The sequence below is a fragment of the Macrotis lagotis genome, chromosome 6 (assembly GCF_037893015.1).
Source record: "Macrotis lagotis isolate mMagLag1 chromosome 6, bilby.v1.9.chrom.fasta, whole genome shotgun sequence".
NCBI lineage: Eukaryota > Metazoa > Chordata > Mammalia > Peramelemorphia > Peramelidae > Macrotis > Macrotis lagotis.
The window spans coordinates 204,244,807-204,260,899 of NC_133663.1; the positions used below are offsets into that span (position 1 = coordinate 204,244,807).

The window sequence follows — 16,093 nt, forward strand, 5'->3', positions numbered from 1 at the left end:
GATAAGATGATATTCTCCATTGCAGATACCCCCAAATTGTGCCTGATTGTTGCACTGAAAATGTCCATTAAGGTCGATCATCACTCCCATGTTGCTGTTAGGGTATACAGTGTTCCTTTGGTTCTGCCCATCTTGCTCAGCATCAGTTCATGCAAATCCTTCCAGGATTCCCTGAATTCCCATCCCTCCTAGTTTCTAATAGAACAATAGTATTCTATCGCATACATAAACCACAGTTTATTAAGCTATTCCCCAATTGATGGACATTCCTTCAATTTTCAGTCCTTTGCCACCATAAACAGGGCTGGTACAAATATTTTGTACAAGTGATGTTTTTACCCTTTTTTATAATTTCTTCAGGGTATAGACCCAGTAGTGGTATAGCTGGATCAAAGGGTATACACATTTTTGTTGCCCTTTGGGCATAATTCCAAATTGCTCTCCAGAAAAGTTGGATGAGTTCACAGTTCCATCAACAACATATTAGTGTCCTGGATTTCCCACATCCCTTCCAACACTGATTATTGTCCTTTCTGGTCATATTGGCCAGTTTGAAAGGTGTGAGGTAAAGCATACTTTTAAAGAAAAAAGCAGGAAAGCAATTATATTGATAGTTATCAAAATATTAAAAACAAGGAAACCACAATCTCAAACCCTGGCTTATATTTCTTTTTTTTTTCAAACAATGAAAATATATGTATTTATATATTTTATATATTTATAATTCAGGGCCCTCAAAAGAAATCATGGTCATTAAGAACAAAGTTTTGAGTCATTATGAAAAGAGCCAAACTTTAAACATCTCTAGTTCGATGCAATTAGGAAACTGACATTAAGATTCCCCCATATACAGTTACTTGAAAATCACCTTTAAAATGTTAAGTTCTTTAGGAAAAAGGCAGCATTCAATTTATCATCAGCTCTACTATTCAATGAGACTTGATTATGGCCCCCAAATACCATGCATGTGCCCAGACAACTGAAGGTCGCCGACTGCATCTTAAGGAGGCTTTAGACATCCCCATGAATACCACACCACAGAAGAAGCAAAAGGCAGCTCCTGGCATGCTTCCCTCCCTCCTTCCCTACTCACTCCGAAGCACTCGGGGGCCGTGCAGACGGATTGTGATGGTGACGGAGGTCACCGTTAACATAAGACTCTTCTCCCACTGTCGCAGTCTTCCAGAATCCCTTGATTCTGTGAAACACATTGACCTGACCGAAAAATGACCTCGATGCAATTTGGTTTAAATGCCAGCGTCTTCAAAACCTTTCTGACATTTCCGTTACAAATAATTGAAGATCCTTTTTACAAAGAAAATTTCGACTCCCTCATAATCAACTACTTTATATGAAGAAAAAAGGCATTGTTACAATGGCTCAAAACGGTTCTTCTTGGATGAATGTGGCGACAAGGTCAGTTCAGATTTTAACTAGCGAATGTCTTCCCCATGTCTTCCTTCCCTTTGTATTTCCTCTTCCCGTGTGTGAACGGTATCTACCTGTATTTAATCATATGCTTTATTTGCCTCTTCGTGGTGATACAGAAACGCATGACAAAGTACATCACAAGGATCGGCCAGAACACTGGGACATTGAAAGCATCAAAAAACGTACAGATCATAGCAACAAGAATGCCCTTAGTAGCAGAGTGACAAAATTTAAATTCTGGAAGCCTTCGAATGAAAGGACGAAATTCCTCATTTTGTTTTGTTGGTAAAGAAGGCCCTTCATCTGAGTCTTCCATTAAGGAGGGATCTACCTTTGGCGAAAGGAAAGCTATGAAAAGATTGAGGTGGTAGATTCCCAAGGCGTATGTCACGATGTACCAACCCTGTAATAGGTAAACTCTAATCATGTAGATGAAACTTAATCCCAAAGTTACAACCCATCGCACAGCTGTATAAGGAGTAGATTTGTCTAACCAGGACTGGTAAATCTGTCCAAGTCTTGTGAAAAATCTAAACACCACAGAAGGCTTCCCATGAACAGAATCTCCAACGCTGTCTCCTTCGGACATTCTGTTGCCCGCTGCGCCGCTGCGGCCCGGCCACGACGCCCCTCAGGGCCACGGGCAGGAGGAGGAGGAGGAGCGGCGCTGCCGCCGCCGGTGCGCCCGCTTCGGGAGGCTGCCGCCCGGCACTTCTGCCCCCCAGCCGCTCCTCCTGGGCATCCAACCCTGGCTTATATTTCTTGCACTTCCCTCCCCCTTCCCGTCCTAGGCTATTGATTCATGTATAAACAGACATATGATAGAAAAATGTAGTTGGTAAAGACAAAATTCTTGAACTTCCATTATTCTTTAATTCAAAGATTTCTCCTTGTTCTAGAATGACCAGGTAGTAGAGACTTCGATCAAGGAAAGACCATGCCTAAGGGAGAGCTCAAAGGAGGAACTGGGAAAAGATGATGACTTGTCTTTAAAGTTCCAAGGGTATAATGGAGTGAAGGCTTCTTTTATTTTTCCTTTTATTCAGCCATCTTTACCTTATGGTGCCACTTGTGGGTTACAGAGCAATAATGAATTTCTCTTTTATCTGAAATCTCTCTATAGAGTACATAGAAATATGTATTAAATTCACTTTTTTGTAAACTGGATGCTGTTGAGACCTCAAAAGACACTTAAAATTGAGAATGAACAAAAGTTCAAGAATTTTAAGCATTTCAATAGATATTGATAGAGCTGTTGGGAGTATCCAGTTAGTGAGGACAGGACATATGTATTTCACTTCAAAATACATTTTTATAAATTAAAGAAGGCACCATATTAGGTTCTGTGCCCTCAAGAAGTTTACTTTCTACTTGGGAAGTGAAATTTGTATGAAGATAAATATAATACAAGGTTCTCTGAGAATGGAGAAAGTTTTAGTAACTAAGAGGCTCAGGAAAAGCTTCCTGGATGAGGAGAGATGATGAGCCCTGGAGAAAAATAAGTATTCTGATAGATTTAGATGTGGAGGGACTATATTACAGTTATGGAGAATTCACATACATCAAAGCATAGAGTGCCTTAGGACAGGATCATTTCTCAAACTTGCACTGACTGGTTTCTAAAAGTGCTGAATAATGTAGACAATGGACAGCTAAGGCTTTATGATGTCAGAGATACTGACATCAAGGGATAAGGTCTCTTCTTGGGGACAGAGGCCTGGTGATTCAAGTAATGCTATAGGTATTTGATGAAATATTTTCTATCTTTTTTCCCCCAGTACACACAAAACAGTTGCAGAGTAGAGTGCTATTCCACGCCCCCCACACACACACACACCTGCCTCCAGAGAGTTAGCTGGTTGCTTTTCCTTTCCCTTGGTTATTTCTATTGAAAATTCCTCAGTCTTTCCCCTTCTTCCCTGTCTAGGTAAGTTTGTAGTCACTAAAGCCACTTAGATCTAGTTTGGCCTAGGTTCATTCTCTTGGTAACATCTGGAATATCTGGTTTCTGACTATTCTTGAAGATCTTACTTTTGAGAAGTCCATTAGAACTAGGGCTATGTAGGGGGGAAAAAGTCTTCATTTCAAGAGGTACCCCAGGAAGCAAGTGTTTTAGAAATTCTCTCATGATCAACAATGGGTGAAGGAACATTCTGGAAGTTTGAGCTCAATGGGAGAGGAGATAATTTATCCATAAGAATTTATCCAATAGTAAGATAATTGGTCTACTCTCTGCCAAGCACTTTGCTTAGAATATATTTTCTCTAAGAGAAGTAGTGTTTGAGAAGGAAAAAAAAAGACCTTAACAATTATTTATTTGGTTTCTATTCAGAAAGAGACTATAGGAAATTCAAACATTTAATAAGTGCTTATTAGGAGATTTCAAACCAAAACAAAAAAGAACATGAAAAATGCTTTGGGGACCTATGCTTTATTTTCATAACTTGAGACTCTTTTAGATTTCTCTGAGGCTGTTCTTTTATTTTCTTACAATCCTCCAGGTAATAAAAGCAAGTATTTGTCCTGATCTTGCAAGGAATTTATTCAACAAATTGAATTTATCACTGTTATATAGGTCACATTTGTCTAAGCACAGAGACCTAGAGATAAATAACACATTAGACAAGCACCAGAGAGATTTGGAGGTAGAGGGAAGGAGGAGAGAGGGAGAAGGTGGGGGTAGATGAGGAAGGAATGAATTAGTTATGCAGAATGGCTTATTCAAATTGCAACAAAGCATAGAAATAGATTATTAAATCAGGGAACTGGAATCCAAAGTAGAGTTGTTTGTATTCTGGGAGAAGGGAGGAGAAAGGCAAGAGAGGGAAAGGGAAGAGGGAGAGAATTTCCTTTTCCTGGTGGACTGTTTTCTTGGAGTCTGAATTCTTGTTCTTTCAGATTTATATGGAAATGTAATTTAAATTCTAAATCAAGGAAACTTAATGGAATGTACTTATGTTGTCTCTCTCTTACCTTATGTTGAAAGGCTTCAGAAAACCACTTCCAAATTCTAGCTTTGCCAATGATATACCTGCAAATTCATTCCAGTTGATGAACTAGTAGAAAAGTCAGTATATGATACAATTATAAGTTGGAGCTATTTTGTATATTGTCTAGGAGTGGAGTTCTTAAAGTGTGACCATTTCTGAATCTATCCTGCATTGACTGGTCCCCTAAAATAGGTGGTACCACTCTGGGCAATGCTCTATGATGTCAAAGTGACTTCAGATCTCCTGCTGGTTACAGAGGCCTTGTGGTTAAATATACTGGAATAGATAGCCCACCTTTTTTTTCATTGATTTTTTTTCTCAATTGAGAAATTGTTATTTTTGTATCTTCCTGCTGGGGAGTTTGGTGGCCTTAATAGCAAGCTGGAATTGGTCTACACAAGGTTCCTGATCTTGGGAATATTTGACTTTCCTGATTGTTTTGAAGCTCCTAGTGGTGAGGGACTTTAAAAAATTGGTGGGGGGAACATAGTCTTAATATTATTTAAAGGCTTAGAAAAGGCCTATATAATCTAGATTTATGAAGTCAAATTCTGATTTCATAATAATATTTTAATAACAATAAGAGATATTTGTATAAAGCTTTAAGGATTATAAAGCACTTTACAAATATCTCATTTTATTGTTACTAATATTGGACTTGGAGTAAGAAAGACCTGAATTCAAATCCAACCTTAGACACTTACTAAGTGACCCTGGACAAGTCATTTGACCTTAAGTCTCAAATTCTTAATCTGAAAAAAAAGAGAATAATAAGAACATGTACCTCCCAGGTTTATTATGAAGATAAATAAGTATTTTAATTTTGTGACCATAGGGATTATCACTGAATCTTCAAACCAATCTTAAAAAACAATTTTTTTAAAACTTAAGAAGTATGTAAATATATATAAGACAACTTCTTAGAGGATGGGGTGGGCCTAGTCTTCAGAAGGTGATTCTGGAAAATTAAACAAGTATTACTTAGATTTGATCTCAGGTAATTTGGTTTAATTAGATCATCCCTGTTTAATAAATATTTCTTTGGATGAAATTTGAAATTCATTGACTTCATTCATTAAGCCTTCCATAACTTTAAAATATCACTAGAATGGCTAATTTCGATACTTTGATGGGTACTTAGAAGTAAGATTTTGCTACTTATACATATGAATTTATTAGATCCTTTCTTTAAAGTATAAATAAGAGATGGAAGTGGGAGGAGGGATAATCCAGGAAACCCTGAAGGCCAAAGACTACCTTTACTCATATTCCAATGATGAAGAAAATGATTCTAAGTTTAGGATGTTACATTGAAAGTTATATTGTTGAGAACAAAGCTAATTTTTTTCAAGATCTTTAGATAAGGATAGGACTAGTTGTGATGGTAATCAGTTCATTAGTTTGGTTTAGGGAATAAATGAACTCTTCTCATTTTATAGTTATCAACTCTTTTTTCTTCAAGAAAAAGGTAGACATATGGAGAAAAAATTCAAGATATGGAAAAAAGGTGAGAAAATTTTTCTTTCAGCTCTTTCAAATAGCTACCTCTATATTTTTTAGACTTTAATCCCAATTCTCTGTTGTAGGAGGTGTGTGTGTGTGTATGTGTTTGTGTGTTTTCTCATCCTTCTGATCTCAGACCCAAATGGTAGTATGATATATGGAAACATGAAAATGTTGTATGTAGAATGTGCAGAGTACTATCCTATATCGGGGGGAACATATATATACATGGGATATATATCAACTTTAGGTAAAGACAGAACACACAGAAACACAAATGTTTCACATTTCACATTTCACCCACCAATCCATTCTTTTAATTGATTCAGTATTAATTTTTTCACTTACTTGATCTTGACCTCCCTCCTTGTTGAGTATGTCTTTTCAGCTTTCAATCCTCCCTTGATCTTCCTTAATCCTTTTAATAGACTCTTTCTGGTCTTTATTCTGCTTGCTGGCCTTACACTCTGGAAGTGAAATCTGGATCAGTTTATGGGTTCTCATGATGGATCTTTGCATTTTTCTTGATTTTTCCCTCAAATTTGCAAAATTTCTGCCCCTCAAAAATACATTCTCTCATCTTCTTTACTTGTCAAAATTTCTCCAACTTACTTTCTTGACATACTTTGATATTTTATTTGGTTTAAATCTGTAAGAGAAGTTATTTCCTTCCTATAACCTTTTCCTATCCAATCTCATAAAGCCAAAAGAAGAATGGAGAAATAAAGAATTACTTATCTTGGGCTGCTAGGTGGCTTAGTGGATAAAGCACCGGCCTTGGAGTCAGGAGTTCCTGGGTTCAAATGTGACCTCAGACACTTAATAATTACCTAGCTGTGTGGCCTTGGGCAAGCCACTTAACACCATTTGCCTTGCAAAAACCAAAAAAAAAAAAAAAAGAATTACTTATCTCATGAATTTTACAGGATCTAAATGCCTAAATATACTGAAACTTATAACTGTAGGACACATTAAAAATGAAAATTGTTATTTCAATAGTATAGGAAATTCCTACATGAACAAGGTTGCCTAACCAATGCAGAATGCTTTAAAACTTATATTTTTAATTACATATATTTTTATTAAGAAAGATTTATTTTATCCATCCTGTCTCTCCCCACTGTAAAAACAAGCACCCAAAGAAAATTCTTTCATTTCTGAATATTTACCACCCAGAATGTACTCAGAATGATAATAAAGTTGAATGACCTACAATTTGTGGATTCTCTCTTTTTCAATTTGTAGTTTTAGAGTTTTATAATGACTTAAAGCAATGAAAAGTTAAATGTCAGTCAGTCAGTAAAGAAAAATTTGTTTAATCTCCTTTGGGAGAGACACTGCTCTCAAAAAAACTCAGGAGAATGAAGGCACTAGAATTAAAAGGATATCAACAAAATTTTCCTGCAGAAGGAGGGATTTTAACTGAGGGCTTGACGACAAGGAAATGGATGTAGAAATAAGGACATGCAAGACAGTGAAAATGTCAAATTTAGATGGAGTGTTTTGTTCAAGGAACAGTAAGAAGCCAGGGTCACTGGACTATAGATTATGAAGGGGCAGCCAAGGGGTACAGTTGTTAGAATCAGGCCTTGAATCTGGAAGACTCATTTTTCTGAATTCCAGTCTGATCTTAGACACTCTTGAGCAGTGTCACCCTGGTCAAGTCACTTGACTGTTTGCCTTAGTTTATCATCTGTAAATTAAGTTGGAAAAAGAAATGACAAACCACTTCAAAATCTTTGCCAAGAAAATCCCAAATGGGATCATATACACAACTAAAATGACTGAACAACAACAATGAGAGAGAGAGAGAGAGAGAGAGAGAGAGAGAGAATATGTAAGAAGAATGGAAGAATGGAAAGGTAGTGGGTGATGGGGAAAGTTGTGAAGGGCCCATAGAGATGACAGAGAGCCATTGGAATTTATTGAGAATGTGAGTGTGTCATAGTTAGACATGTACTTTAGGAATATTGATTTGACAGATGAATGGAGGATGGACTAGAAGGGAAGAGATCTGCATCAGGGAGACTAATTAGCTGGCTATTGCAATCATTCAGACATGAGGTAATAAGAATCTTACCTATAGTGGTAGCACTGTCAGAGAAGAGTAGAAGGTGTATGGGAGAGATGATATGAGAATAAAATTGATAGGCAATAGATTGGATATGGGGTTTGAGAGTATAACTCCTAAATTGGCAGCTCAGGTAACACAGCCAAAATATTTCAGAAGTAGGATTTCATTTTGGGTCTTCAGACTTTTGAGAACCTCTCCTTTACACCATGCTGCATCTCTCAATACACAGTATTACATGATAGATATATTAGGGAGGTCAAAGAGACAAAGTTGTTAACTGACACTGCAGGGTAGGACAGAGAAGATCAGAGCAGGTTTCCATTCTATTCGATAGAATGTGGCATTTGAGTTAGAATTTTAAAATGGGTAACAATTCAACAAGCAATGAATGAAATGAGTGAAAAAAGAGCATTTAGTAATGTATACAAAACATTATTCCCACCTCCAGAAATACAAATAAAAAAGCAAGGCTATCTCTGCTCTTACAGAGCTTACATTCTAATGGGATAGATGCAAATATAGAAGGTTTCAGTTATAAGTCAGATGGAAAAGTCTAGTGGTCTTTTGGGTTTGGCAGTGCATCTTCTTTAGTGTCATTTCTATTAACAAAATAGTATAAGTTTCTTATACTGAACCTTTTGACATTGTCAAAGTTATGTTTTTAAAGGGCAAAGTATAGCAGAGCTTGAATCAAGTGTAGAAGGTGAGAGGGTAATGATATAAGAATAGTATGGTAGACTGATGCCAAATTTTGTAGAGTGTTGAATGCCAAATTAGTTTTTTAATTGAAATTTTATTTTATTTTTCCAATTACATGCTATGATAATTTTTCATCATTCATCCATTCACAAATTCATGAGTTCCACATTTCTCTACCACTTTCTCTTCCTTCCCTATTCCCATGGCAGCAAACAGTATGTACGTACATGCACATTTTTTCATATTATTTAACATTAACGCAATTAGAAATAAAGGGAAAGAAAGAAAACCATGAGATAAGAAGGAAAAAAATAGGAGAAGTTTTAACAAAGTGAACATATATGCATTCAGATTCCAAGTTTTTTTTTTCCTTTGGATGTGGATGGCATTGTCCTTAGCAGATCTCTCAGGATTTGTTCTTGATCTCTGAACTGCTGTGAGGAGCTGCTTCCATCCTAGTTGATCATCTCAGTGTCATTGCTAATGTGAACAATGTTCTCTTGGTTCTGCTCTCATCACTCAGCAACAGTTCATGTAATTCTTTCCATGCTTCTTTAAAGTCTGACTACTCATCATTTCTTATAGTACAATAGTACTCTATAACTTTTTCAGTCATTCCTCTTATTGATGGGTATCCCCTCAATTCTAATTCTTTGCTTCTATAAAAATAGCTGCTATTTTTTGAACTTGTGAGATTTTTCCTGTTTTTTATGATTTCTTTTGGATAGAGGCTCAATATTGGCATTTCTGGGTCAAAGGACATGATCAGTTTTATTGAATGGCAAATTAATTACTTTACTTTCTTTGATAGGCAACAGGGAACCACTGAAGATTTCTGAGGAGATGAATATCATGACCAGACTTATGGGTAAGAAAGATTATTATGACAATTGTATGAAAGAAGGATTGAAGTTGGGGCGGGGGAGTAGAAGCAAGAATATCCTATAGGAAGTAATAAATATGATAAGCTTAGTTAGCATTTATATAACACTTTTAAGTTTGCTAAGCATTTTATATATGCTAAGTTATTTGATCCTCACAAATCCCTGTAATGTAGGAGCTGTTATTATCTCCATTTTATAGGAAAGTAAGACTGAGAAAGGTTAAGTGACTTGCCCAGGATGTCTGAGACAGGTTTCAAACTAAGATCTTTCTGACTTTATGAACAATACTCTATCCACTGCCCCACACCTAACTAGTTCGGGAAGCTAACATCTAGCTATGATATGAGCCTTGGCCAAAGATAAAAGAAAGTACCATGCATGCAAGGAATGGACATGGATTGATGAGAATGGTATGAGAGAGAGCAGATTCAGGGATAACTTGTGAATATGGGAATACATCAAGGCTTAAGAAAGACCTCATTTTGCTCTGATTCTACCACTAATTAACCATTGATATGCTCCCAGTCACTCAATTTCTCTCAGCTTCAGTTTCCTCTTCTGGAAAATAGAAATAATAATGCTTATGTTTACTACATATCTCAAGTACCACTTATGGGGATGACAGTTTACAAACTGTAAATAGGGTTCTATAATAAACAAATTATTTTTCCTGGACCACAAAATCTCACCCCAGATCCAGCTCAACTTTGCCTTTTTTTTTCCAGAACACAGCACTGCTGAGGCTATTTGGAGACGAAGATTAAGTACAGCAATAAAAGAGTAAGAAATTTCCTTTGTCATATTTTGTTCTTATGCAGTCTCTATTTTCCAAAAAGGAAAAAAAAAATATTTTCAACGCTAGGGAAATAGAGACCTGTTTGGTAAGAACAGGATACTAATTTGGACATAGAGGCTGGTTATGCCAAGGTAATGATTATGAATTATTCAACCAACAAATATTTATTAATCATCAAATGTATACTGTGCTAGTCACTGGGGATACACATGCAATGAACTGAACAATATTTACTCACAAGGACCTTTCGGGATTGAATCTTTCCATTCCAAATTAAATGTTATTGTTCCTATTATGCCTGCCAGCTAAGATGTCTTTCTTTGTGCTATAGATATAGTAGATTTATAATCCATCTTATTCTTCAGATGACCAAGTTGTCCTTAAGACTGACCCATTTCTTGACTGATTTAATCCTATTGAAGAATACTCCTACTAATAAGGTGGTTTTTAACTCTCTTACACATCTTTATTGCTTTTTCTTCTCTACTCTAGGGAGAAACATACTGACAAGTTGTCCCAAAATATCTTGAGAAGGTTAAGTCAATTCTTGCCTTTTTGCTCTCTCCACAATCCTAAATTTGGAGAAGGGAGATTGCCTAGTACAATTCCTACACTTTTGAAAAGATCCTTAAAAGAACCCTTGAATTTCAATGTACCTCCAGAGAATAAGTCAGACATTAAAAAAAAATCTCCCCAACTTCCCAACCACCCTCAAAAACGTTTTTATCACCAGCCCAAGATTGTGCTATTACCATGTCCTTCTCACTGGATTGTCCAATCAACATCTTTGTCTAATCAACAAGTGCAGCCCCAGGATAGACTGAGGACAACCAATCTTGATCTTAAGTTCAAACCTGAATTGCTAACTTCCCCCAAACCCTGGACAATGGAGGCACACTCACCACATATAGGCCCCTACACTTATGACCCTCATCATACACCCCAGAACACTGCAACTTTATTTGCAAAACCTGCAACTCATTCTGGCCACCAACCTAACACTCCATCATTATTCTATTCTGACCAATGGTCCAAGGCTACTTCATTATCTCTCTCTGATCATTGGACAGCAGTTGAGTCATTACCTTACCTCAAGAACCCAGCTAAGCCAGCAAGAAGACGATTTTTCAAAAGTGGCGCTAAGGAAAGAGTTCCAGTTGTGTCATTACCCAGTCTCAAAAATTCATCCAAGGTTAAAAGAACACCACTTCCCAAAAGTTTTGTGGGGAATACAGCTCCAACATCATTACTTCCTGCTAGCAGGAACAGAGCTTCTGTCCCACATTTACCCCAGCTTGAGCATTATAAAGAAACTCCATTTTGTATTGGAAACCAAGTAAAGGTTTTATCAAATTGTCATCACCTTCCTAAGATTCCACGAAACTCTGATCACAAGACTGAACATCCACCAAGACTCAGACATTGGCCCATACCTCCAATATACCCTTGCCATAAAATTGAGGTTCCATCGTACTCTTTTTACTCCATGAAGACTAAGGCAACAGTGTTATCACCCTTTGTCAACAAGGCCAAAGTCAAAGCTTTTATATCTCCAGGACGTGATGACCATACCTGGGCTACAACTGTGTCTTCATCATGCCTTGAAAATCAATCTAGAGACACCTCTGTAACCTTATCTCCTTGCCTTTTCCTGGAAACACAGTGTAGATCAGCTAAGGTTGAACCACCACCACATTCTTACCTTTTCCACCAAGATACACTTTCATCAGGCTCTGATAAGAAGGCTCAGTCTGTGCAAAAAAGTGAGCTTCCACTATGTTTTAAACACTGTAGTAAATTTCAAAAATACTGTGACCAGTGTACCCAGAGCCCAATGAACCACAGTTACTTGAAAGAGGCTATCCTAAATCCCAACCATTCTATTCAGAAGGTGCCAAATAAAAAGCCTACATTGGATTTAGTTTATCTCAAACCATTTATTATTGAAGGTGGGAATATACCTTTAAAAACCGTTAAGCACATCATCAATTCCATTCCCCAGGACAAAATAATAAAGGATTTACATAAGCAGATTCTCCTGCGGAAAATGAGAGGATGCTCTCATCCAAAGTCTGGACCATATGTGTCATCAAGTTATAAGATCTGCTTGATATGTGCTTCCTGGATTCCATCTGGTTGTATTCATATTAAAGGAACAAGAGACCCTCATGCAGCAACATTAGTGGCCATACCAACACCTATACCTGGTTCTGAGCTGGAAATAGGTATTAAATTAATTTTCAAAACTCCACAGAAAAAGTTTTATTGTGCGGATAAAAAATAAATAATTACTTTTAACCATTGTGTCAAATAAGCATAAACTACTATGACCACTACTCCTATACCTACTTCCACCCATCCTACCACTACTTCTACTTCTTCTTCATCATCATCTTCTTCTTCCTCTGCTACTACTCCTACTCCTACTCCTACTGCTACTACTATTACTACTACTACTACTACTACTACCATCATTACTACCACTATTACTACTACTCATTCCCATTGTCAATAATGGAAAGCAGGCAATTCAAGTCATTGAGGATCCCTATACTCAATGAAAAGTGATTTTAAAAAAGCCCACTTTCCTTTTAGTCCTATTACCTCCAGGTTCCTATGAGTTGTAAAACTAGGACTCCCGAGTTATCAATGAAAAACAATGAATTAGCTTCTCTTTGCCGGTGTATTTTTCACCCCATTTTGAACTTCCTACTCAGAATTTATTACCTTGATTTTATTCTTGTATTTATAGAATCATTTTTGTATTTATTCATGAACTTCTGACCACTATTCTGAAGAATGGTAAATAATTTTATCTATGGCAGAGAAATAAAACCAACTAGATACTTGATAACATTTCTCTCTCTTTTTTTTTAAGGTTTTTGCAAGACAATGGGGTTAAGTGGCTTGCCCAAGGCCACACAGCTAAGTAATTATTAAGTGTCTGAGGCCAGATTTGAATTCAGGTACTCCTGACTCCAGGGCTGGTGCTCTGTCCACTGCTCCACCTAGCTTCCCCTTGATGACATTTCTCAAAAGATTTCTAAAATTAAAAAAAAATATATCTTTTGACAGTAAAGGATCCCCAGTGACTCTTGGAAATTTGAATTTGATTTTGTGTCTTGGTTGCTCTACTTAAATTGGAAGACAATGAATGTGATTTTTTTTTAAATTTTGAGAAGAAACTAATTATGGATCTTCCCAGGAATTGAGGAAGTAATCTCATTGTTCCTCCCCACTCTTTACATTTCATAGCCTTTAGTCAGATAGAATGTAATACTAATTAACTTTCCACAGGACAGAAGAGCTTCATTCTCTAACTCTTTTCTCTGATATAATAAACTCATTAAAGGATTTTTATGCCATTCTTAAACTTTAAAAAAAATTTTTTGCAAGACAATGGTGTTAAATGACTTGTTCAAGGTCACATAGCTAAGCAAGCATTAAGTGTTTGAGGCTAGATTTGAACTCAGGTCCTGCTGACTCCAGGGCTGGTGTTCTATCCACTGCCCCTTCTAACTTTTCCTATTCTTTTTTTTTGTCTTTTTAAAATTTTTAAAGGCATTTTGTTTTTATAGATCACTCCCACTTGAGTTTTCTGAACAATATTTAGAAACTTCCAAAAGGGAAGGAGTGAGAGGTCTTTTCAAATCTCTTCTTTTTTTATCCATGCTTGCTCTTGTTTTAGATTTCTTTTCACATTATTACAATAGTCTTGTAAAAGTAAACATAATTCCCCCCTCCCCCCACACAAAGATAGAGAAACCTCAAGAAAAATTAGTGAGAGGGAAAAAAAAAGGTGTACTTCAGGCTGTGTTCAGATATCATTGGTTCTGTCTCTGGCTGGGATGATCTCATTCTTTATCATAAGCCCATCAAAGAAATTGCTTTTGTTAGATGTATTTTCCTCCATCCTATTTCTCCCCACTCCCATTTATGCTATTCTGTCTCCTCTCACTCTGTCCTTCCTTAAAAGTGTATTGTATTTGACTTACCTCTCCCACTCTCCTCCCTTTGTCCCCTTTCTTCCATTTCTTTTCTCTCCTTTTTTCCTCTAAAGTATTTTGGATTTCTATACCCTATTGAGTATGTATGTTATTTCCTCTCTGAGTCATGAAAGTTCACTTATTCCTCTCACCTTCCCTCCTTTCCATTCCATTGCAAAAGCTTTTTCTTGCCTCTTTTATGTGAAATATCTTAGCCCATTCTACCTCTCCTTTCCCTTTTCCCCAGTACATTCCTTTCTCACCCATTAACTCCATCTTTGTAATATATTATACCTTCATATTCAGCTCCCTTATGTGCCTTGACTATATGTGTTCCTTTTAACTGCCCTAATAAATGAAAATGTTCCTATGAGTTATCGGTATCATCTTCCCATGCAGAAATACATGCAGTTCAACATCATTAAATCCCTGATAATTTTCCCTTCCTGTCCATCCTCTCTATGCTTCAGCTGAGTCCTGTACTTAGAAATCAAACTTTTTGTTCAGAACTGGTCATTTCAACAGGAAAGTTTGAAAGTCCTTTATTTTATTGAATGCCCATCTTTTACCCTGAAAATAGATGTTTAATTTTACTGGGTAGTTGATTCACAATTGTAATCCAAGCTCTTTTGCCTTCCAGAATATCCTATTCCAAGCCCTCTGAGCCCTTAAAGTAGATGCTGTTAAATCCTGTGTAATCCTGACTGTAGTTCCACAATATTTGAGTTGCTTCTTTATGGTTTCTTTCTGATTTTAACTCTTTGTTAAGAGGCTTTGCTTCCAGGGTGAATGATGCACTTTCTAAGCTTTTGAGAGTTTTGGGGACATCCCCCTCCCCTCTGCAGAGACCTCAATTCCTTCCTTTGACTTGGAAGTTCTAGAATTTGGCTATAATATTCTGGGGGGGGGTTATTTTTAGGATCTCTTTTGGAAGGCAATTAGTGGATTCTCTCAATTTCTATTTTACTCTCTGCTTGTAGTGTATCAGGGCAATTTTCCTGGAGAATTTCTTTAAAAAATGAAGTCTAGGTTTTGTTTCCTGGTCATGGCTTTCAGGTAACCCAGTAATTTTTAAATTATCTCTCCTGGTTCTGTTTTCCAGGTCAGTTATTTTTCCAATGAGCTATTTCACATTTTCTTATAGTTTTTTATTATTTTGATTTTGTTTTATTGTTTTTTGTTTTATCACAAAGTAGTCAGTTTCCCTTTAGCTCCATTCTGCATTTGAAGGAATTATTTTCTTCAGAGAACTTTTCTAATCTCCTTTTCCAACTGACCAATTCTACTTTTTAAGACATTCTTCTCCTTATTGACCTTTTAGACTGCTTTTTCTATATGACCTAAAGTAGTTTTTAAAATGTTATTTTCTTCCAGTTTTTTTTTTTTTGTATCTCCTTCACCAAGCTGTTGACTTGGTTTTCATGATTTTCCTGTATCGCTCTCATTTCTCTTCCTAATTTTCCCTCTACCTCCCTTTCTTGATTTTCAAAATTTTTTTGAGCTCTTCCCTAGCCTGAGACCAATTTATATTTTTCTTGGAGGCTTTGGATACAGAAACTTTGACTTTGTCATCCTCTCAGTGTGTATTTTGATCTTCCTTCCTTGGAACCAAAGTAATTGTCTATGGTCAGATTCTTTTTCTTCTGTTTTTACTTACATGTAATACATGTAAAGGATGTTATTTGTTATGACACATAGAGAGGGTATACACCTGGGTTATACATGTCCTA

At 36.6% G+C, this 16,093-nt stretch overlaps 1 protein-coding gene and 1 pseudogene across 1 annotated transcript; one reads left to right on the plus strand and one right to left on the minus strand.

The window, feature by feature from the left end:
* Positions 1-1,196: 1,196 nt before the first annotated feature.
* Positions 1,197-2,084, minus strand: LOC141491372 (protein RER1 pseudogene; annotated as a pseudogene).
* A 1,057-nt stretch (positions 2,085-3,141) lies between these two features.
* On the plus strand, positions 3,142-12,661 carry LOC141492316 (uncharacterized). Its single transcript, XM_074192783.1, has 5 exons — positions 3,142-3,172; positions 5,884-5,928; positions 9,509-9,565; positions 10,307-10,361; positions 10,870-12,661. Exons 2-5 carry the CDS (start codon positions 5,898-5,900, stop codon positions 12,659-12,661), a joined length of 1,935 nt encoding a protein of 644 aa, XP_074048884.1. The 5' UTR covers positions 3,142-3,172; positions 5,884-5,897.
* The last annotated feature ends 3,432 nt before the right edge of the window (positions 12,662-16,093 follow it).

Excerpts from the sequence above, each read along its gene's own strand:
- LOC141492316 (XM_074192783.1), top strand. The coding sequence starts at position 5,898 with ATGGAGAAAAAATTCAAGATATGGAAAAAAG. Across the intron at positions 5,929-9,508 it reads ATTCAAGATATGGAAAAAAG|GCAACAGGGAACCACTGAAG; the intron begins GTGAGAAAATTT and ends TTTCTTTGATAG. Across the intron at positions 9,566-10,306 it reads TATCATGACCAGACTTATGG|AACACAGCACTGCTGAGGCT; the intron begins GTAAGAAAGATT and ends TTTTTTTTCCAG.